Consider the following 24,418-nt stretch of genomic DNA (forward strand, 5'->3'; position numbering starts at 1 on the left):
TGTATGTTAAGTTGTAACTCATTTCCTGCTGAAGCTCTCTACAAGAGCAAAGGCCTGGAAAGCATTACTTTCCCAGCAACAAGCATAGAAGTGTTCGTGTCAGAGCAGACACAACTGCCTTTCTGAACAGCCACAACAGAAGGATTTTTTTTTCTCCCCTACAGAAATTGTAAACACGTTGTGGAGTTACTTCTTTGCTTTCATAAACATGTCTCGGTTTATTTCTCATGCATGTCATGGTGCAGTCCCTTTATGAGCAGTGCAGAATAACAGCATAAGCCTCACTCCCCATCTCAGAAAATTCTGCTTCCATGTGAGTATTTTTGTGGCCTAATAAATCCATGTGCATGTCTCTTGCAGTCAATAGGGATCAAAAGGCAAAGAAGTTTTATGAGAATTCCATTTTCAAACAGCTATGTTTTAGTGCAATATTTCAGTAAATGTAACAAGAAATTTTAGAGACACAAATCATTTATTATTCATGTATGCAAGTAAAAAAAAAAATGCTTACAAGGTCTGACAGCCACTGCAGAGGAGAGGGCTGTGCAGTCCAGTGCTGTTTTCTTTGTCAGCAAAGGGAAGCAGGGACGCAGGCGACTGCCTGCCATGCATGCAATTAGCAAAGGTCTCCTCATCAATCAGAAATGTGCACAGGATGCTTGGGAGGTCGTACAGGACGGTCATTAAGTAAATCAAGTTTCTGCAAATCCAGAAACACAAGTGAAAAATAGCAGCCAGTCCCAAATTCTCCACTGTCTCTTGAGAAGACTGAATGTCATACAAAAGAAATGCAAAGAGAATTAAGTGGTCCACCTCGGGCAGTACCAGTGTCTTGCAAAACCGCTGCTATTGGGGTTTCAGTCCTGTGACACCCCAAGAGTGGATTTCTTTATACGCTGTATATATCCTATAAATACATATTCTTCATTATACAAGCAAGGCAACGTTTCTAGAAAGAGGTAATGCAGACCACAGCTGGCAAAATGAGACAGGGTTTCAAGTACATAAAATATCTTCCTTCAGTGATGAATTCTATTCATCAAACAAAACAAAAAATTAGAGGTCAAATACAGCTTGGAGTCAGTTGCTCAGAGCTGAATCAGATGTGTGTCACGTAATTTTGGAAGTAGAGGTCATTGTTTCCTGCAGACTGGAATGGACGTTAATAGGAAGCTATGGGGAGGTGAAAAACTCCTTGGAATATCCTTGGGGCAAAAGAAACATAGGCAGTTCACAGCCTGTGGAACACAAAAGGACAAGAGAAGGAGGAGAGGGAAGATCTGTGCAGGAACAGCAATTGTGAGTCTGTGGGCTGATACCCAAGGTGGGTGCACAGCCCTTGCTGTGCCCGCAGAGCAGCCCAGCACAGCCAGAGCTTTCCCTGCTCCAGGCTGTGCCTGCCTGGATGGAAACCAGCAGAACCAGCAGTTCAGCCACTGCACAACGCCAGGAGCATTCCCAGGGCAGGGGGCACACCGTGCAAAGATGGCTCTTTGAAGGGCTGAAGATTTGCTCGAGGCATGTTGCTGCAAGCAGGGTGTTTGCACAGCCTTTGCTTTAAGGGGAGGCTGTGTGCTCCTGCACGGTCTGTGCACACGTGGGCTGCATGTTAGCAGAAGTCTGAATAAAGGCAGCACAAGCAGATTTGACTTTGTCTCTGCGGTTTTTAAAAACATTGGTGTAAGTCCATACATACATTGAGACTTCCCTGATTTTTTCCTCTCTTCCTCCCCCAGTCGTTCAGAGCTCTACGTTTCCCCACCATACGGGAATTCCCAAGTGTGAAACAAACCTGGAGCCGCCCTGGTGCCCCCTGCACGTTCCCACTGAGGCCTGTGATGATGCTGCAGATGGCAGAGCACAGCCAGGAGTGCCAGCCCAGGCTGTGGCTGGGGCAGAGCAATCTCTGCACAGCACGAGCCGGGCCAGGAGAGGGGCACAGCACCACAGACATCCACGGTGGCCACCTCACAGGTTTGTGTGGCCAGCAGCTGTCGGGGGCAGGAGGGGAGGCTGGGCCGAGGTGAACGCGGTGACGCTGCAACAGAGCATACGAGGAGTGTGCTTTGTGTAGTATTTATTTAGGAACCGTGAGTAACTACAGCCGTAGCGGTCTCATCTTTGCAATTCTGATGGTTTAACAAACAGGGAGAATATTAGCATATTTTTATTAAGGTACAAAATACACCCCGTTGTTGCCTAAAACATAAAAAAAAAAAAAGTGAGGAAAGCTCTGTATGCTCTAAATCAGATTCAAACCCTTTCTGTATAAGGAGTTGTGGCAATACTGTGTTTAGTATAACAAGAGGTTTTCATCAATCGAAAAGACATGCTGGCAATCTGAACTTAGCAACAAAGAGTAAAGCAGTTACAAACCGTCGTGTCATCCACATCAGCTGAGCTCTGAATGTAGAGGAGCAAATCCTATGAAACACATACACAACTAGGTAATATCAAACAACCTAAGGCTGATAATGTACACACCTGTATTAAAGTACACTGACTACTTCATGGTGAGGATTTAAGGTCATGTCTTTTTTTAAAAGAGGTAACCTTTGAAAAGCAAATGGTTGCACTTTACACACAAAAAGTGAAAAAGAAAAAGAATCACTTTTGGAATGATACATAGATATAAGACACACTGGTTTCGGATTATGCATAATCACCTTGCAGCCTCTGATATTACCTCTGAACAACAACAACAAAAAATTTAAAAGTGCCAATACTGTGAAAGGAAAGCAAAATTACTAAGTCTGAGTGCGTTTACCATTTCTGAGAAAAAAAAAAATGGGGTTTGGATTTTTTTTGTTTTGTTTTTCTGCGTTTTTAAAAAACGCAACAGCCTTACTGGTGCAGGTTCAAGACAAAAACAAGACAGTCAAGCTCTTAAGGTAGAAATAGGTCCTATATAGGTTAAGGTTCTTTGGAAATTGCTAAGAATAGAGGAGTTTGTAATCCAGGCTACTACCTTTTTGGCTACTCGAAAAATCTGTGGGAGTTTCCAGCTTATCATCAGTTGAAATCTGTTTTGCAATTGCCAAATAAATGCAAGTAAAACTTTAACCTGGGATTCCATTCACACTCATGCACAGAGAAATCACTGATTGTGCAATAACCTGTTTTTTCACAGCAGCATATATATGAATCGTAAGTCTTTATTAGACTGACCAGAAACACAGAAAATATTCTCAGTCTTTGTGTTTTCAGTCTGTTTCTTAAGTAGGCAGCTGCAGCTGCACTGAAGTGACAGGCTCCATAAGGGAAAGGTGACAACGTGGGATCAGCTGGCCAAAAGCAAGATCAGGAGTATCCCAGGAAACCACCTGGATGTTTAATGCCAGCCAGTAATCCAAGGGCACTAAGAGCTCACTGACAGAGGCAGTGACAATGTCTCAGGTTTGGGCTGTGAGAAATGAACCATGCCAACATACAAACTGCAATGCTGGCCGTGCCAAACCTTCCCCTACAGAAGATAAGCTCAGGGGATAGCCTGTTCCTCAGGACTGGAGAGATTCACTGCATGTCTGGCCAACCATTCCTTTAAAGTAGATCTCGGGGAGCCAGCTTAGCTGTGGTTTTGGCTGAGAAAAGTGATGGTAAGAGCAATGAGCTCCGTAAATAGACTACTTTTCTTTAAGATGTTCAGAATATAACTTGGTTTCCATATATTTGATTTTAAAAGTGGTGTGGGCAGCTTTGTTGATGGCTTGCTTAAAGTCAATCCAATCATGCTAGCAACTTAAAAAGCCTGCTGGTTTGAGGTAATGCCCGTACAGAAAGCTAACAGGTATCAACTGATCATGCTGAAATAACAACCCCCCAAAGACCTACGTTTCACACAAGGTGCTTTTGATAACTTGGTTTTCTGAGCCTTATAAGGAGAGTCTTTAAATATATATATTTTTAAGCCTTGTTTCATTCTTCCTCCTCTTCATCTTCTTCTCCTTCTCCCTCTCCTTCTTTTGCCATTGTTTCCACCAGGAGCTCTGCGGTGCACGTGGCTTCTCCGAGGCTGTTAACAGCTTTGCAGGTGTATTTGGCATCATCGTCCCCACACACTTCAGAAATAGTCAAAGAACAGTTCCCTTCCTCATCGTAATCTATCTGGAAGTGACGGGACTCCTTGACAGGCTGGTCGTCCTTGAACCACATCACCTCGGGGTCGGGATAGCCTGGAGGAGTGGAGAGAGAACAGTGACTGCAGTAAACGAGCCTTAACTCGGCGCTAATTACCTCAGGCTCTAATTCCTGTCCACGGACATGCCAGTGTGTTGATAGACAAATATTTCATTGACTTCTATGGAAAATAACTGTAGGTGATGTGAGGCTTTTTAACTTCACATTTACCTGAAACTATTTTTCGTGAACAGCAAAAGCTGCAGGTGAGCACTGCGGTACTCGCTGGGTTCTCCTTGCAGTCCCCCAGCAGTGCCTGCAGCTTTGAGTGTCCTGAGGCAGCAGGGAACTGCTGGCAGTGCAGCCGAGGCTCACGGTACACTGCAGCTTCTCCGGAGACAGCAGCTCCCAACACCGACATTTACAATTTAAGCTGCTTTTTGGGCTTACAATTGAATATCTTTCTCAGATTGCTTTGCTGTGGTTATTATGAATTTTCCTCCTCCTAATCTGCTCCTTACAAGCACTGCACGTTGCACTCCCCTTTTCTGTGTTCGTTAGGGTGAGTGAGGAAGTCTGAGAAAAGCATTTTGATTGTGCATCTCGACAGGAGTTCCAGAGCCTTTTGTGAAGCAAATGGCTCTGCTAAGCCCCCAGAGCTGCACAGTGCCTGCTGCAGAACAATCCCTTATACAGTACTCTTGGCTGCTGTAACAAATGGAAGGTTTGTGGTCTCAGCCAAGTTCTGGACTGGGAGGGGAGGATAACTCCCCACTGAGCAGGAATAAAGTGCAGGAATCCCTGATACAAAGTGAACATTACAGCAATATTTGCAATTATGCAAAGTTTGGAACATCAGCCGCGGTAAATCCATCTCTTTTATTCCATGCAGTACTTGTGCACGTACCCCTCACACTGAACATCTATCAGCAATAATAATCCATCCTCACATCTCCACTGTGAGGCAGGAAACCAGGCAGGGAAAGATTGGCAGCATAGAAACAAACGACAGAATGTCTAAGAGGCAGGTTCTGATTTCTTCATTTTAAGATTATAGAGTAACTTGTTCACATGCAGGATGGTACTGACCCTACTAGTTTTGTTTTCACAGCTCTTCTTTACGAATTTCTAGTTTTCATTCACAGTGGAGATGCACAAGGTTCAGTCTCATTGCAGGAGAAGTGCCAGTGGCCTTGGCCTTTAGACTCTTGGGCTGACCATGCCCACACTCCTTACATGTCTTCTCATAAACTTAACACCTGGCATATTCCAATCTGAGGTTTCTTTCTTGAAGTCATAAGTTTAAAACCCCCAAACAATAGAACAGTATTTTCTAGATGTGACTTATGTGACTAGCACAAGAATATTGTCTTTACTTCTCATGTGTACACAGTTAGAGACTTGTTTGCCTTTAATAAAATGTATGTATTGCTTAAAGTTATCTTGATGTGACCTGAAACTGGTCTGTCATTCCAGACAACTGACCTCCTACTGATTCTTGGTCTCTGCCTGGCACTCTCTAAGAGTACACTGTTGGAATTTATGCTTTGCATCTTGCTTTTACTGTTCCCTCAAAAATCAAACGACAGTTCCCACTTGCTATTCTAAATTAGTGATTCACACATGGACTCCTGGAGACTTCTGTTCCATGGCAAGCACGGAACAAGCTCCAAATAATTTCTGTTATTTCAACACATTTGTGCTGTGACATGCTGGTATTGGTAAAGCAAAATGGCACCAACTCAACAACAGTACAGAAGTAAAAATTGAAAAAGTGAAACAACTACCCAGTGCAGAAAGCTGACAAGGAAGGAAAGAAAGAAAGAGACACGCTTATTTAAAGTACCTTCAATTTTGCAGTCAAACCTAGCAGCACTTCCTTCCACAACTTCCATGTCAAGGATTTTTTTAGTAAAATATGGCTTTACATGGGGCTTTTCTTCAGCCACTTCTTCGAGGAAAGCATCTGGAGGAGGGAAAAGAGGTGATGAACAATTTTACAGGGTGTGTTCTCAAAAGATGTATTTTAGTTTTTAATTACCAGATGGTAATGAAAGCACCTTTTATTTCACTTAATTCTCTCAGACTAACGGGACAGTGAGAACATTGGCTGCTCAGCTTTGTGCCAATCTTTTGCAGCTGGACAAGGATTCAGGCCATAAATAGAAAGAAATGGATGTGCAGGGCCACCGTGCTACGAATCCTCAGTATTTTCCCCTTGAATTTGTTTCTAACCAAACCTTTTTGCTGGTCAGAGGGATAAACAAGCTCCACTGGTATTAGGCCCACAGTCTATGTAGATTTGTCAAAATTACTTGCTTGATTTTCAGCACTGTCAAACATTTGCACCTCTGACTGTTAAACACCACTGATTCACATTTTGTCTGGGGACGCACAGGAGTAAGGCAGACATTTCCTTAAATGCCCTGTCTGAGGAGCATGGTTAATGCAGGCTGTGTGCCATGGTTACAGCAAGTGTTAATGCTTTATTGCTTGCTTGCTTGCTTGCTTGCATGAGAAGGCAATACATCACTGTCAGCTTTGTATAAACATGCATTCCCAAACTCAGAGAAAGTGCAGCTGACAAATCTGCCTTAATTCTTTGGCTTTAAAAAGAAAAGAGTTTACTGCCTGTGCTTATAGTGTGACATTTTGAGTAGCAGGACACTACAAGAACAATGAATTTTTGCCGGATTTCTTTAAAAAATAGGAAGATAAAAACGCAGAGAGAGAGAGAGTGCAGGAATATCCAACTCGATGGTTGGTCTCTAGCAATTAGCAGAAAATTTTAGTAGGGTTGATTCAGAGACAGGTGAAAATATGGGGCAGAAAAAAAATCCTTACCTTCATTCTCTGCTTTGTCTGCATTTATAGGGCTGGTGGGCGAGCTCCCAGAGGCCTTCCTGCCACTCATACCAGAAATCATTGCCATGGACGACAGTCTTCCTATTGCTCGGACAGCATGGCCTGTTTTCTAAGACATAACAGAGAAGCTTCTGATCAATCCAGTCCAACAGGCATGTGCTTTCTGCAACAACTGTGCTTCGGACAAATTATCTGGGATCTCTGCAAGCCTCGCTGGAATTGGTGGACAAACTGCTTATATATAGCTCTGTTGTTCTAGGAGAGACAGAGCAGGCTGGACTGAATGACCAAATTTAGTTGCAGATATAAACTTCCCCTGATGAACTCATACCTAAATGAATGTCTCTGTTAGCTGTGGATAAAAAGCACTGTGCGAGAGGAGGGCCAGCAGAGAACCCTGTCCTGTGTAACTGCAGCTGGACTCTGGTGGGGGACGCCTCTCCTCAGCCTGCTGGGCTGGGCTGAACCTCATCCAGCGAGGATAACGAGCTGATAGGAAATGAATGAGAAAGCAGCATCTGCACGAAGGGAGCAGAGCTCTGACAGGAGCCAGCATCACCACCAGGCTACCAAAATATGTGAGGGCTGCAGTACAGACACTGGTATTGCATCAGCTTCAAGAAACGAGTAGAACATAAGAGGGAATATAAGGTAGATTTACACAAGTTAGTATTTTGTAGGCTACTCAAAAGGAGTCAGGATTTCACACAGCAACTCCTGTAGCTACCAGCGTGGCACAGATGAACCTGCTACTCCAGTTCCAGCATCAGGAAAAAAGAAGATATGGAGACTGAATATGTTACAGAAAACCAGTCTGATTGAATGCATGGGAAGCTGGGGAGGTTCCAACAAGACAGAACAAACAAGACTTTGCTTAGTAGAACAAAACTGCCACAAAATAAGGTATCTTTAGGGAGGCCAGGCAGGTGAGTTTTACCTGAACTGTTCAGGTTTGTTATGAATTACACAATATCCCCAGCTCTCAGTGTCATGGAGAGGGCAGGGAAGAGAGAGAGGCATACCTCCAGAGGAGTAGAAAAAAACATACTGGAGCTCACATGCCCTTTAGTAGCCTGAAATGGGATCATCCTGTGCAATGCATGTGCAGCTGTGCCCCCTCCTACTGCACAGCTGCAGGAACCAGCCCTGCTGTCCTGCATTCCCACCCTGGCATTTCTGCTGCATTTCACCAGCAGCAGAAACCCCCTGGTGTGACGTGTTCCCCAGAAAATAAACATTGAAAATAAAGAGACTTTATAGGATATCCAGCCCAGTTCCATGTCTTTGTCATTACCTGCCATTTTCTTCTGGCCATATATTTCTTCATCCTATCTTTGGAAAGCTTTTTGGCTTCCATGTTTTTGGTGTCTTTTTGCAGCCAGGGATGCTGAAGACATTGAGTACAATTTAAGCGACTCCTGTTTTTGTATAAAAAGACCAGTCAGTGTTGCCAATCATGAGAGAGGAACCTACCTGCTGTAACATTATTTTATGTTCTCCTTGCTGGGAGCTGATTTTTCTGTTTCCTAAATTTAGCAACAAAGATCACATGGTTTTGCTTTCCCAGTTATTCTAACTTCTTAAACTCACTTTCATAATTTCTGTAGCTCTTTGTGAGAGAAAACTGTGCATTTTTAAGTGTTAATAAAATATTATAAAACAAAGCAGGAAAAGCCATATGTTTTAGGCATGGAACACATAGAGCAGAGCCACAATGGCAATGATTCAGCTGCTTCATGCTGGCACAACCCTGTCCCAGATCTCCTTTCCTTCACTTACAGAGATTTCTCCATCCCACCACTCAATATCCTCCTGAACATCTCACAGAACAGAAATGTCCAAATCTCTCCCACCCCTATTCTTCACTTAGCTCAGCGCGCACAGGTAAATAACCCTCTGTTCTCCATCCATCCACTTGCAAACTCATTGCAAGAAGTCTCTTTCCTTTCCTTGGTTTGTTCAGACACTTCTGCAAACGGGCCTTACAACTCTGATTTTTTTTCTTGCCCAATCCCTGCATTTACACGGGAGCTGCCTGCTCAGAGGTACCACACCTAAAAGCGACACACGGCAGGAGTGTTCCTGTGAACGGGAGCAAGGCAGAGCGTGTCACACGTGAGTGCGTGTCACACGGGATTGTGTGTCACACGGGAGTGTGTGTCACACGGGATTGTGTGTCACACGGGAGTGTGTGTCATAGGGGAGCGTGTGTCACATGGGAGTGTGTGTCACAGAGGAGCGTGTGTCACACGGGAGTGTGTGTCACATGGGAGTGTGTGTCACGCGTGAGTGTGTGTCACACGGGAGTGTGTCTCACACAGGAGTGTGTGTCACAGAGGAGTGTGTGTCACAGAGGAGTGTGTGTCACACGGGAGTGTGTCTCACACAGGAGTGTGTGTCACACGGGAGTGTGTCCCAGAGGAGCGTGTGTCACACAGGAGTGTGTGTCACATGGGAGTGTGTGTCACACAGGAGTACGTGTCACACGGGAGTGTGTGTCACAGAGGAGTGTGTGTCACACGGGAGTGTGTGTCACACGGGAGTGTGTGTCACAGAGGAGTGTGTGTCACGCGGGAGTGCGTGTCACACGGGAGTGTGTGTCACACGGGAGTGTGTCACATGGGAGTGTGTGTCACACGGGAGTGTGTGTCACAGAGGAGTGTGTGTCACACGGGAGTGTGTGTCACACGGGAGTGTGTGTCACAGAGGAGTGTGTGTCACACGGGAGTGTGTGTCACACGGGAGTGTGTGTCACAGAGGAGTGTGTGTCACAGAGGAGTGTGTGTCACACTGGAGTGTGTGTCACAGAGGAGTGTGTGTCACACGGGAGTGCGTGTCACACGGGAGTACGTGTCACACGGGAGTGTGTGTCACAGAGGAGTGCGTGTCACACGGGAGTGTGTGTCACACGGTAGTGTGTGTCACACGGGAGTACGTGTCACACGGGAGTGTGTGTCACAGAGGAGTGTGTGTCACAGAGGAGTGTGTGTCACACTGGAGTGTGTGTCACACGGGAGTGTGTGTCACACGGGAGCGTGTGTCACAGAGGAGTGTGTGTCACAGAGGAGTGTGTGTCACACGGGAGCGTGTGTCACAGAGGAGTGTGTGTCACACGGGAGCGTGTGTCACAGAGGAGTGTGTGTCACAGAGGAGTGTGTGTCACAGAGGAGTGTGTGTCACACGGGAGCGTGTGTCACAGAGGAGTGTGTGTCACACGGGAGCGTGTGTCACAGAGGAGTGTGTGTCACACGGGAGCGTGTGTCACAGAGGAGTGTGTGTCACACGGGAGTGTGTGTCACAGAGGAGTGTGTGTCACACAGGAGCGTGTGTCACACGGGAGCGTGTGTCACAGAGGAGTGTGTGTCACACGGGAGCGTGTGTCACAGAGGAGTGTGTGTCACACGGGAGTGTGTGTCACAGAGGAGTGTGTGTCACACAGGAGCGTGTGTCACACGGGAGCGTGTGTCACAGAGGAGTGTGTGTCACACGGGAGTGTGTGTCACAGAGGAGTGTGTGTCACACGGGAGTGTGTGTCACAGAGGAGTGTGTGTCACACGGGAGTGTGTGTCACACGTGAGTGTGTCTCACACAGGAGTGTGTGTCACATGGGAGTGTGTGTCACACAGGAGTGTGTGTCACATGGGAGTGTGTGTCACACAGGAGTACGTGTCACACGGGAGCGGGATCAGAGCGGCCACACAAAAGCCCCGGGTGCCCCTCGGAGCGGAGGGAAGAGCACAAAGAGCCGGCGACTGCAGCCAAAGCTCCACTCAGCCCCTGCAGCCCGTGGGTGAAATAAAGACACGAGAGCAGGGCAGACACCACAGCTCCTTATAAAGCACGGCCAGAGGGGCTGCAGCCGTGTGGAGACCCACGGGGAAACACGAATGGCAGCTCAGCTAAAGGCAAACACAGAAAATGCAGCAGCTAAGGCCGGCAGCTTTACTTCATGTCTTTCTTCAGCAGGTTGCTGATGAAGTCCTTGGCATCGTCGGAGATTTCATCGAAAGCCTCGTCGTCGAAGTCCCACGTCGCTGAGGTGACATTGGCAAGGGTTTCGTTGTCGTTGTCCCCCATGAAAGGAGAAAGTCCGCTGACCCTGGTGGAACAGGCACACACACAGAACAAACCACGTCAGTCTGCAAATCACCGCCACAGCAGCAGGTCAAAATCGCGTGAGACGCCTCCCAGGCACTGCAGGGGCTTTAAAAACTAAATTGAATGTAAAAGGACTCAAAACTAAATACATATAGGCTTATGGGAAGGAAACTAGAATTTTGTCAGCAAAACTGAAAGGCACATTTTTCTAGTGTCCTTCTCTTTTCCCAAGACATTGGAGAATTAGAATTAGGTGAAATTGGAGCAAACTAGTTTGTTGAATGACTTGTCTAGTTCTGCATGACTAATACTGGATTTTTCACATCAAATTCAGTGGATTTTTTTCCCCTGGCATTTCCTTAGAATCACAGAATTTTTAGGGTTGGAAGGGACTTTTGGAGATCATCCAGTTTCAGGATGACGTTGTTGCCTTTACTGTCAAACCAAGGGGGGTTTTGTACATTTTATTCCATTTACTCCTGCAGAGACCTCAAGGAGAATGATGCGTAATGAAATAATGAAATCCACAGGGCTATATTATAAACAAACCCACTCTGAATTATACAGACAGATAAAACAGTGCTGCATCACTGCAGGCTGTGGAGTTATGCAGATGCATGCAGAAGTCATTTGGTCTTTATGTTCTCAATCAGTCATGATGATGCATGAAATGAAAATAATGCTCTCCTATAACCTAAGTTGAGCTTCCAAGGCTTTCTATACAATATAACTGATAAATTGCCAGAGAAAGGCAATTACAGAACATTGTGGTGTCATTTTTGCAGTCTCTTTCTCCAGTCGAGCATTATCCTTGATTACACTGTGCATCTGGATACTTTTGATGCCAGTATATATCACACTTTCAGTAAAAACTTAGAGGTGAAAGGTTGCTTATTCCTTAGAGATACAAGTTATTCACTTTTCCTCTTAGCATGCAATTTACAGAGAATAACCTATTCTTCACGAATTTTTACAGACTTTATTTGATTTCTCTGCACAATTGTGTTAACCAGTGCTACTTCTTTCTTTTAAATATAGAAAAATAACTGTAACTTGTTAGGGTTCTGAAAACACTACATGGAAATAATACTATATGGATATCATGTTGCCACTGAATATCACAGAACAGATTGGTTAAAAAAAGATTGAGGTCAAATAAAGTGAGCTATTAGATTAATAATATTAGAATGATCTCCTTCAAAGTTATTTTGCTTCTTTTTTGGCCCTTATTACATTCAAAATCTGGTTTGTTCCTAAGCATTTTATTTTATAAGCAAAGCAGAAACACACACTCTTTGAAGTCTCACACAGAGCAGACACTAGATCTTTTACCATTTCTGGAAGTTGTGTGCAGTACAGCAGAGTCTAGAATCTTACGTGTATACTTCAGAAACTTCTTAGTAATAATACATGAGCTGAAGATAAAAGGTTTGTTTATTCTCAGGCAGAACAAGGTGAATCAGGACAGAATGTATTTGCTGTCTTACTTTCTGTTATATGTGGTGCACTCAAATGCAGCCATGAATCCTGACTTCGTAAATGTGTGAGGTGGCATAAACCCACGTATGAAGATGTAACAGGCACAAGTTACCAAAAGCTGAAAGATGAACGTACCAGAAATGCCCCCATAAAGCAATTTGACCACCACTGTTCTCTGTGTTTGACACTTGCTGTACTGGAGGAGGTTTGTAGAGCTGGCGCAGCCGCGGGCGCGCGAGGCTCTGCCCTGCCCGCACCCTCAGCCCTCACGGCCAGGTACATCCAGAGCACGGGAATCTCTGTCCTGGAGTCACAGAGCACTCCTTCAGGGCCTTACACCCACCTCCTCTCCACATCTGAACATTTGCTCAGTCATGACAATGTCAGTGTTCTCCAAAATGTTTTACAAGTGAAAACGTCTCGTGCAGACCGCTGCTCTGATTTTGGGTTCCACACACCGACTGCTGGTTTGTCTCGCTGTTACCTTGTGGTAAGAACAACAGCCCCAGCCAAGCCAGCAGCTCGTACAATGACAGGTCTGTGTAGTGTTCCTTTAGCTCACTGTCAAGAGAGGGGATGCACGTTTTCTCTTCACCCAGTTAAGCTTCCAGAGGACGCACTTGGGCAGCCGGAGCAGCGACAATCCCATTTCCCTTCAGTCTTGATGGAAGTGTGTCAGAGGTGACCTCTGCACAGCATTACCACAAATAGTGCTGTGCACTTCTTGCACTACACTGGACAAGATTTTGGCCTCTTTCCAGAGGTTAGAGCTGCAGTAGTGAGAGATCACATGCATATGAAATACCTGCTGTAGGTACAGGGACAGTGCTTCAGTGGAAACACCTCTGCTGCGTGGCACTGTAAGAGGCAGTGCTTGTACTGCATGTCCCACACAGCTTTTGAAGAGTGAGGATAAATTTAAGGACGAGATGGTTACAGAATGAAAAAATTCTTTGGTTGTTTTTGTTTTTTGTTTTTTTTTTTGGTTTTTTTTTTTTTGTGTGTGTGTGTGGTTTTTTTTTTTTTTTGATTGTTGTTGTTGTTTTAATTTTATAATTGTATGACAGAATTATCTGATAAAATTTTAAATGCTGGGGTAGGACTGCTTGATCCCATGCATTTGGTGAATTACCATGTGGGTCTCAGTTAAGCCTCCACTCACTTTGTCATTTCTGAACACCAGTGTAACAGTGCCCATTCAAACATTTCAATGAACCTATTTTCGTATTTCTGAATGTGCTGTTGTAGATTTACAAAGCTAAAATAATTTTCTCTCTCTACTACAGTTTTACACTGTGAATCAGTTGCCTTGTTGTGGAAATACTTCTAAGGAGAACTAGATCCTTGTCTGCAGTCAGAAAACAAAATCCAGCAACTAGTGTAGATTATAGCCATAAATTATTTTATCTCTAGCACAGATTTCACTGACTGAAGTCCTGGTTGTTCATTTCTTAATAGCCATTTAAAGTAATAATGGTCCAGCAACTCTTTTGACAGATAATGGAAACAATTTCTTTTTGGAATGCTGAAGTGATAAAGATGAGCTACTGCTCCAGAAAATTAACACTGAGCTTACACTGCGAAGTTACTCTTAGACAAGCAGCAGGCTGTTGTTTACTGAAAACATTTTTCCAGCTACTTTACCAGGCATTTTCCTGGCATGTTAAGAACCATTTGTTTAGAAAGTCTTTCACAGTTTCCACTTCTAAATAAAGAAGAAATATATTTTATCCTCTAGGAGTTCCTTAACATTTATTGGTCTGTTCTAACAAAGCTCCGAGTGCAGACTTAGAAAAGTTAAGATTAAAAGGGTCCAGTGTGGATGCAAATTTCATTGCCTATGTAGCAAACACCATGGCATTTCAACTGGAAATCTTTGCATTAAGACTCCCACTAAGCCAGGGAAAGTGGCTTTGCTGCCTGTCCCAAAGGGTCAGGCTGTGAGCGTTCCTCTGCAAGCAGTGCTTGCAGCACCTGGGACTGCTGGCACTCAGCTCCTCCTTGCAGGCTCTGCCTTGCACTGGCAGCACAAAAACCACAACAGATCTCAGTGTGAGCAGATCTTGCTGTCTGCTTCTGATAAACCTGTGCAGGGCATCTCAAATAACATGGGATGATGCCACCTGCACCCTGGAGATCATGTAGAGAATTCATTCCTTTTCAAGTGAACTGAAGCAAATAAATAGTCTGAGGATACTTTGTCAGGGACACACATCCATGGGACACTTAGCCCACACTGATCCTCTCTGGAAGACACAGAGCACGGGGCCCATGTAAAGGAAGACAGCTCATTGCTGAAGCAAGGGTGTTATTCCTCTTTTCCTCCTTCTTTCCCATGCCCAGTGCATTAATGAGGAACATGATTTGCCAGTGCCACTGAACAAATAAGACATTTTCTTTTGAGCAGTACAGCCTGACATTAAAGCCTTCCTAACTTGGTTTAAGGAAAGAACAAGGGGTGCTCTCACATCTTTAATATAAAGAGGTATAAATTTTTAACATGACATGGTGTGAGTGTAAGCCACAGTGCCTTGCTTTATCCAGGTTCCAAGCCAGCACATCCAAAAGATGATCGATGCTGAAAGATCCTCAAACCAACCCAAAGTGCCAAACAAGGGAGGGGGAACAGTGATCAGCAACACAATGGATAAAAGGGAAAGGGAATGTTTGAAGAATCAGGGTGTGTGCTGTTAGGAAGGTGCTGAAGGAAAAGAGTATACAGCAAGATCAAATGTGATATTAAAACACAGCCCAAGATAAAGTATATTAAAAAATAGTAATTGACAGAGATCAACTATCCTGAAAAGATAAACAGCCTGGCACTGATAAAGCAGGAGAACTACTGGAACACAAGCCAGGGTTTGAATCAGCCACGGACAATTCCTCCCTGAAACTACTCAGATCCTATGGTGCCAGAATGAAAAGGGCAATTCACATTCAATGTATGCCCATGCAGTGCTGAAACCTTAGACTGAAAACTGGTTTGAAGTAAAAATTAAAATTGCTTCAGATGAATAAATATTCAAAACAATGACTACCCAAACTGATCACCAGAAAGGACCAGAAACAGGAAAAACATGCAAATTCAGCAATGCCCAGAAGAATAAATGGAACAGAAAGGGTTGGAAAGAATTCAGGAGGTTTAACCTTCATTAGATAAAGATTATTGTAAATGCAGAAAGAAACACTGAAATAGACATAAATGGAGATGATATACACAAGCTATAATATTTGTGGCCTGTTATTTCAAAGGCAATAGATCAACTTAAGTATGTGGAACAGTGCTGTGATGCAGAACAGGACGGAGTACAAGATAAAAGTGGAAGATAAAAAACATGAGGTGGAGAATACTAACGGAAATTTAAGGAAGAACAAAGACAGATGAAGAGACAGGACTGAATAAGTTATCCAGGAAGATTAAAAGGATTTAATATTCAGTTTAGAAATGTGGAAAGGGAACCCATGAACTGAAGGATGGAATTAAATCAGTTGTGCCATAAGGAAGACAGATGCAGTATCCCAGCAGGGAGTGCAATATCTCAGCTCACATCTGCACAGCAGAGGGCTGGGGAGGGTTTTGCTGCAGGGTTTGTGGGAGTGCTGTCACCCTGCTTCCTACCTAAGATTACATCCCAACCTTTTACTCTTCTGCAGGGGAGACCCTTCACTCACACTTTAGCAGCTCTCTGCTAAAGCCGGTTTGTGTTCAGTGTTGTGCAGCACATCATGGAAACACAGTCATTTCCAGGCAGGTGTTATGCCAAGTGATGCTGCTGTTTCCCTTGGCACAGATGATGGGCACAGCAGCTTTGGGCCATGGAGCAGAGCTGCCCTTAAGTCTCTCTCTGCCTGCATGCTCTCCTCCCAGGGCAGGGGATGCTCATGCCCAGCACAAGCACAGTGATGGTGTGAGAGACACCAAGTGAGTGTGTCTCGCACTTCAGGCATGAGATTTGGCAGTTCTGGGCTTACAAGCAAAATGGGAAAGCAGAGCTGCAGCTAAAGAGAAATGCAGCTCTCAATGACTTTTATTTGCATCCTGTAATGATGATGTGATAGTTCATTTGGGATAATGGCTAGTAGTTTTGAGTCTGTAAAAACAGCTGGGCTGTAAGAAAGTGCAGACTGGTTGGGAACCTCTGTCAGTGTGGGGTGGAGAGGTGAAGTCCAAGTGATGACTCACGGGTCTTCCCTAACTTCTGTTACTTTATTCTTACAGCAAGAAAGACAAAAACTGATTATCACTGCTAATTATTATTGTGGCAATAGCAATGCATCAAAAGAGATATTTTTCATTGTGTTTCGGTAATGCAGATTTCCCTTTGTGACAGGTTAAATGAGCTTAAATATATCTTTGCAAACAAGTAATTTCATAATATATTTCACAAGGCATATCCGATCAGCTGGATGAGTGTAACACCACCCAACCCCATCAGCTGAATGGTGCAGCATTCAAATACCCTGCTTGGCACAGAGAAATCGGGAAGAGGCAGACTGGTCCGTGGCAAGGCGTGTCACCTTTCCCCACCTGCTCCCTTCGCGTGGTGTCACCAGCAGCGCCCATGAGCTGCAGGATGGCGGCCCTGGAGCGGCAGCCGGGAGCACTCGGTGCCAGCACCGACCTGGCTGCCCTCACTGGAGCGCACGGAACTCGCCACGGGCTCGGTAACCCGGGGAGGAGGACGAGGAGCTCCCGAGCCGTGCGGGGCGGGCGGGCTGCAGGCGGCGCTGCGGCACCGAGGGATGCCCGGGGAGCGCCCGGCGCGGCCCCGCCGCTGCCTGGGTGGGCGGCGGGGCTGCAGCCGCGAACCACCCGCAGCAGCCCTCGGGATCGAGGAAGAAGGGCTTGGGAGGGAATGGAAAATAGAAGTCCTGTAAATAAACTGGCAGAGCGAAGTGACCTTGAAGCGTGGAGCACACTTCGCATCTGCAAGTGAAGATAACAGAAATATTCCTGGAGTAAGAGAGAGTCGATGTGGTAGCTCTTGCATAGGCCAAGTAAGGAAATTGTATTGCTTAGTTTGGAAATGAGAAGAGCATGAACAAGTGCAGGCTCCTGAGAAAAGCAGGAGCACAGAAGGACTGAGTAAAACTGAAGCAAACAACTGTGCAGTGCCAGGTGTCCAGGAGCCGGATCCAGGGCAGAGGGGACTCTTCAATAAAGGAAGAAAGGAATTGAGAGGAGTGTTTTAAAAGAACCAGTGCAAAGCAGATCTGCCACTGACTGACTACTGAAACTGGAACAAGGGAGAAGGAGCCATGCTCCAAACTAAGCTTCTTTTTCACTTGTTTATATGGCATCGTATGTGTAAAATCACTGCTGGAAGAAAACCACTTGCCGGTCTAGGCATGGAGATATTATTTCCATATGCATTTCTCTATATTCACTCATGTTTATAAACATACTGTATCAAACCATATATAAAAATCAAATCTAATACCGAAATATGTAACCAAGAGCTGCAGCCAACCATCATCTAAAGTGTCTCCACGAGCTTAATCCATGCTGCTTATAAAATGTATTTATACAGTGGCTTGTGCTTGGTAATAAATTAAAATGCACTGTGAACAGATATGGTAATGCTGGGATACTTCAGTGCATCCCACGAGACCCCAAAGTTTCACAAAAATGTTCTCTCATGGAATAAAAGAATGGAAATGATTGGTTATTAGTACATGCCCAAATAATTCTCTTTAACATCTGGAAAGGAAAAATAATTTGAATTTAATAATAAAACAGTCACATTGTCTTTTTAAATGAGATGAAGCATTGCTGGTTTATGATGTAAGAGGTACAATGCCAAATAGCTGAATTTCCAAAACTGCCAGTTCTGCAATTTACCAATTGCACCCATCAGAGAACAGCAACGTTTCATTAAACATGCTGGAGCTGCTAATTACAACACAAAAGGCCTGAAAACTTTAGGAGTTGATGAAAATTTTGTATGGTCAGCATCTGTCAGGATTTGTGAATTTAAGAATAGAAAAGTACTCACAAAATGTAGCAGATAACTCCTATACTCCACATATCTGTTTCATATCCAATAGGTTCATAGTTTATAACTTCTGGAGCCACAAACTCAGGTGTCCCAAAGAGAACTTTCAGATCGCCTGAATTTTCTGTGAAGAATGAAAGAGAAAACCATTAACTGCTGCATGGAGATTTTTAAAGACAGTTATTGTGCAGTAACATGAAAACCAGATTTGCCCTAATATTCGGGATTTTGTTAAAGATCTGTGTCAGAAGAAATAAATGATGCTGGAATTGCTGTTTTCTTAGCTGATACCTGTCTAGTAATAAAGAATTATTTAAGCTCACAGCACTGTCTAAGGCACATAAGAAGGTTCCTGTTGCAAGGAGCTTCCACAAGACCAAATCACCGAAAAAGGAGAGCCATCAGGACTTAATTCAGATTGTCCTGAAGTAAAAAAGTGTTTGAGCCTCCATCCCTTTAGCAGTTGCACCAGAGAACTGCAGGACTCCAGTGTCAGAAAGAAGCTTCAGTTTTCACAAATTATTGAACTTTTGTCAAAGCTTGGGACTCTGCACGTCATGGTAAAAAGAACCAGTAGTGCTAAAATTATAACAATAGGAAATAACTATTTCAATCTGACACATTTTCTTCTAGTGTAAACGGGAAAGAAAATCAATAGTGGGTTGCATGCCTCTTAAATTTGAAGCGGCACAGGCCAGCGGTGAAACAAGAGAAGGAGCAGATGATGTGCACCAGTCAGATTTACCTGACAGGTAAAACTGGGCTTGGGGATGCTCTCACAGCCAGGCTGCCCACAAGCACAAAGGGAAGCACGAAACACCAGCAGTCAGTCACCAGCTGCTCCAGACTCTCTTCAGCTGGCCTCAAGCACAGGTATTCTGCTTAAACATTTGTTCTGCTTAAACACTCTGTGGATGCTCTTAAAATCTACAGTGAAGCTGCTGCTACCAATATGAGCTGAAAGAATGAGGTCATGAGGCAGGTGAACTGGTTTGACATTCTTCTTGTGCTGACCCACCAGTACTGCCCTGCTGGAAAATGCAGTGATGGGGGTAAGAGAAAAACCTGCTCATAACCAGTTACTACCAGATTATGCTGCCAGTGTGCAAGTGAGTGATATGTCTGCCCTCTAGTACAGTGTGAAACACAGAATCATTAAGTTAGAAATTCATAGGCAAATCTCAGCAGGTTCATTTTCATCAGTGCTTGTTCTAAATCTGATGGGAAGAAGAAAAGAATAAGCAAAGTCAGGAAGAAAGAAGACTAAGGAATAGTTTAGGGACTGGGGGGAAAAAACCACATCCCAGAAACAGAATTGTATTGTAAAAAAATAAAAATGTCAGAATATAAAATGTGTCTGACTTGAAACAGGCTTGGATTTAGGTTGAAAATCTCATGTGCAGTCTGCACATCTGCCTGAACCATCAGAGTATGCCTCAAGTGAGATTCATTGCATTAGGTTTATCTTTTGTGCAGGGGCAGCAGCCAGATTAGGCACAGTAGAATGTCCTAGTGGGAGACCATTGCTCTGCCAAAGAGATCACATCTAAACAAAACAGATATGGATGGGAAGGCAAACAGATGTAACACATTCCAGCCCTGCTCCTGGTAAGGTTACCTTGAGTACAGGGATTTGGAGCTCTCTAATCAGGAGAAAAGCTAAAAAATCCTCAAGCACCAGCAAATCAAAGTTTTGAGGCATCTACAAAAGAACCAACCTGTCCACAACACTGAATCTGAACAGATTATTTTTATTTACTAAGTTTTGCAGCATAAATACTGATCCCAGTAGACTCCATTCCCAAACTTAGCTCCATTGAAAGCTCTTCAGGCATTTCATGGAATGTAATCAAACACCTGAAATGCTCTTTTGAGGTACACAAATCCCCAACTTACCAAAAGTCTCAAACATATATGAGGTTAACAACTTGCCTAATGATTGAACACTATGCTTGAAGGCAACTTTTGAGCACCACCACATCAATTCACTTGCAGTTGTGCCAGTTGCCCCTTTTAAATGCTGTTGCACCCTTTTTTGCTCTGTTCAGGTATGTTTATAGTAAATTAATTGCAGAAACCTAATTTTCAGGTGTTTTCCCTGCTCCTACCATTTTCAGAGACAGAAACAGAGAGAAGAATGCCTGGGAGCAGCTGCAGGACATTACTGAGATCCTCCCATGGAAGTTCACCAACATCAAGACCCTCCTGCTATCTGACTATCCTTCAAAAAGCACATTCAAAAATGTTTCACAATATCCCTACAGTCACAGCACCAGAGTTTTCTTACCCCAAAACATATGATACTTTTTCTAACATGGCATCTAAAATCTAACTTAGCCTGAGAGAAGGGCAATGTGTTCTCCACAGTGGCAGTGAGGAGTGAGAGATCACCTTCCTTTTCAAAGTGCCAACAAGAACCCTAAGATCCCATTTTCCCATCCACCTTCATCTTAAAGTCAACGCTTACATTTTTTTTTTCAAACTGTCCTAACAAGAAATTACAAAAAATTTATCACAATGAACCTATTTTCTAAAAGCTTCGTCACGACCATCCAAGTCTCAGGCTCAGATTTTCACATCCAAGTTTGGAGGCGTTTCTGTGCACTGTGTAAACTACCATGAGCAACTGTGTATGCAAAAGGCTGGTGTATGAAATGTGCTGCACAGGTCAGAGAAATGTGGGGGTTTTTTTGAAAACATGGCATTTGAGTGCAAGCATACGGTGGGAAACAACTGACACAGCATTTTCTGTGTATAACACAAAAAAGAAAGGAAAAGAGTAAGACCCTTTCTATGCAGTTGTATGTCAAGCCTTTACCCAGTTGTTTACAAGCTTAGTATACAAGTAAGAGCAGTGTTTGAATATCCCCTGGTTCAGATAGAAAGCTGACAAGCTAGCTGGAAACTGTTGCTGACACTGTGTATAATCAACTGATTAAAAATATATATCTTTACAGTACTCAAAACCCATTCTCTTTTCTCCTCAAGAAGTTTATCTTAAACAATTTTCTACATGTGTTCCTCAGCAGACCAAAAAAGGTCAGGAAAATATCCCACTGCAGCTTTGGTATTTCCTGACAGTGCAAGGGAACTAATTAGCTGCAGAAGATGACTGCAGAAGGAGCTGATCCTAATATATTTAAAACTGATCAAAACACTGAACATTTAGAGGCACCAGTTTGCAGTTACAAAAAGTTAAATCTCAGAAGTTGAAGTGCAGAATCAGCCACAGCTCCCTTCAGCAATCCCATGGCTGAGCAGTTTCTGCTCAGTCAGGGTCAGGTCTGTAGGATGAGGGCTCCAATCCCACATTTATCAATGCCAAAGTGAATTTGACAGCCAATTTCAAAGCCACAGAGCTTGAAGGAACACAAGGAGGAGGAATGTGCCCTCAGTGCACCACATAACGCAACTGGCAAGAAGCAGGCATCAGTGAAGTGTTTTTAGCTATTTTCGTAAGTAAATGAAACAGTAAAAGTTGCTTTCTACTGTTGGAAACCATCTCAACTGAAATGTCACAATCCTTTGTTGCAGTTAAAACAGTGATTGAGCTTGCTGGGCGTGGAATGGAAAGGAGCTTTCTCTTCCTAGGGAGTGCCACCCACGGGGAGTTACCCAGAATGGCAGAATAGCAAATACCTACAATGGAACCTGGCAAGAATTGGCATCATATTCAGCCAAATGAATGTACAGTATTGTAAAATCAGGATCAGCATTAGTGCCCACAGCTCTCATCCTCCTACATCAAGAGAAGTTACCCGGAGTTTAGAGATTTCTGACTGCAGCAGCTCCCAAGCTGGTGCCAGCCATGCTGTGATGCCACGAGATGAACAGAAAAGTGGCAAAGCTGGTGGAGATGAGCAGGCCACTCAAAACAGGATCTTCTGTTTGCTGAACGTGGGTTTAACAGTGCTCTGAAGTTAAAAGGTAGCTGAAGAAGTTTCTGTTAAAGGGCCATTCTTGTTTATATCTCTTGCTGATGAAATCCCCTCAGTGCAGCAGTAAATGTGTGGTTTTCAGGCTCACAGCCGGAACAGCATGGGCTGAAATCTTTCCCACACCTCGCACATGAACACCAGCACTGGAACTTAGCTAACATTTTATCTGGTTCCTGAACAAGAACTAAATCAGTTCATGTTCCCAGAACACTACTGGATCTGTACTGGTGAAGGAACAGAAATGGCAGTTATCTCCTTTTTTAATAAATAAAATAAACATCTTATCTCTGAGTTAACAGTGTCCATGTGACCAAGATTCATTTAATACACCTTTGGAGCAGAACATCATCTAAAATTCTTCAAAGCAGGTTTCATTTCCCTTATTCATTCAACAAACCATTCCTGTTAGTAAAATCATATTCTTGGGAATGCAGCAGTCTGTTACCCAAGTGTCTAAAGAAGTAAGATGAGCTGCATTTAGGCAGATGACAAAAGACAGGTGGTAGTAATTCACCTGTGCACTCTCAAAAATACCTACTTACTTTTTAATAAGGTTTTTTTGTTTTTTGTTTTTGTTTTTTTTTTTAAATTAACACTTTTTCAAAGAGGGAAGGCAAAGGATTTCAAGTAAGAATCCAGCTGTGGATCCCATTATATAGAGAGTAGGAATTCATATAAATTGTCCCAATCAGTTAATGTCAGGAGAGCCACAAATCTCAGCTCTCCCAGTGTAACAGGTTCATAAACTATTTTTGTTCCTTTTAATTTCTGGAATGATTTTTACTTCTTTTGTGAAAATACAAGATGAAAAAAGATCAGTGTCGGATGTTAGTATTGTTCAACACTGAAAATACAACTAAAGGGCCCATTTTAGTGCTGAAAAATATGAAGACAAGAACCTTTGAAGGTCTTTGGCTTTCAAGCTGCAGAGCATTTTGGAAGCTTAGACCAAAATGAATGATAGAAAGTAGCTAAAAAGCAGCTTAGGAAGAGGAAGGGCTTGTCAAATGGAATTTCCTGTTGCATTATTTTTAAGTAGTGCTATTATACAGGTCTTTATAAATTCTTCTGATGTTTAATATGTATGACAATATCCTGCTTTTTAAGATAAGAAATGATAAAAATGATGGGAAAATGTAAAATTACTGTAATTATCTGTAAGGCTTCTAGAGTATCACCTTAATTTCTACTGTTAAGAAGTTTCAAGGATTTGTAGTATTCATGAAGTATTTAGTTAGAGAGTCAGTGCTTTATGGTACCAAATGTAAATATTTTTTAATGTTAGTATCACTGTGTATTTTAGGTAGAATCTACAGGGACACCCTGCTGTAGGAACAGACAGGTAGAATCTGTACACCTCACTGTGAACGCCTCTTGAAGATGAGTTCTTGAATGTCTCATTTTTCCCTTTTCTATATTTTCCTAAAACCAAAAATATTTATAGGAATCATCTCTTTACTCTCTATATAAGAGGCAGCATGAATGACTGTTTGTCCTGCCCTTTCCCCCTGAGATAGTGAAACTGGCAGAGAATTCATTACCTAATCTTCTTGCGAGTCCAAAGTCAATGAGTTTGATGCTTGTACCAGTCTTGTTGACACACATGATATTTTCTGGCTTCAAATCCAAGTGGACAATACCCTGCTTATGAATGTATTGCACTCCTTCTGAAATCTGCTTCATGTATTTAATGCACTCTCTCTCCGTCAGTTCAAAGTCTTCATCAATGATTCGTTCAAAGAGTTCTCCTCCAGAAACCCTGCAAAAGACAGAATAAAAAGAGACTTCTGTACATATTCATTTGGGGAATAATCAGGCCTGCTTTTTACAGCAATACAGAGGGTTCAAGCTTGCAGCAGGATCCCTTCAGGATGCAATCTGTGTTTTATAATGGCATTTTCCAGACACACGGGTCACGTGGGAAGA

General features: G+C 43.5%; 1 protein-coding gene and 1 long non-coding RNA gene across 3 annotated transcripts in view; one reads left to right on the top strand and one right to left on the bottom strand.

Annotated features, from left to right (window-relative positions):
- Positions 1 to 173: 173 nt before the first annotated feature.
- LOC134552311 (uncharacterized) lies at positions 174 to 2,538 on the top strand. Its single transcript, XR_010080829.1, has 2 exons — positions 174 to 313; positions 1,737 to 2,538. It is a non-coding gene; the product is annotated as an uncharacterized LOC134552311 (long non-coding RNA).
- MYLK (myosin light chain kinase) overlaps positions 2,061 to 24,418 on the bottom strand; it is a 203,265-nt gene continuing 180,907 nt past the window's right edge. For both annotated transcript variants that reach the window (XM_063400871.1, XM_063400872.1), the window contains exons 26-32: positions 24,034 to 24,251; positions 18,555 to 18,678; positions 10,928 to 11,080; positions 8,276 to 8,399; positions 6,961 to 7,090; positions 5,963 to 6,082; positions 2,061 to 4,172 (exon numbers count right to left, since the gene is read on the bottom strand). In XM_063400871.1, the coding sequence (XP_063256941.1) occupies positions 3,916 to 4,172; positions 5,963 to 6,082; positions 6,961 to 7,090; positions 8,276 to 8,399; positions 10,928 to 11,080; positions 18,555 to 18,678; positions 24,034 to 24,251 (1,126 nt within the window). In that variant the 3' untranslated portion in view covers positions 2,061 to 3,915. The remainder of the gene's footprint in view (positions 4,173 to 5,962; positions 6,083 to 6,960; positions 7,091 to 8,275; positions 8,400 to 10,927; positions 11,081 to 18,554; positions 18,679 to 24,033; positions 24,252 to 24,418) is intronic.

This window comes from Prinia subflava, chromosome 6 (genome assembly GCF_021018805.1).
Source record: "Prinia subflava isolate CZ2003 ecotype Zambia chromosome 6, Cam_Psub_1.2, whole genome shotgun sequence".
Classification (NCBI taxonomy): domain Eukaryota; kingdom Metazoa; phylum Chordata; class Aves; order Passeriformes; family Cisticolidae; genus Prinia; species Prinia subflava.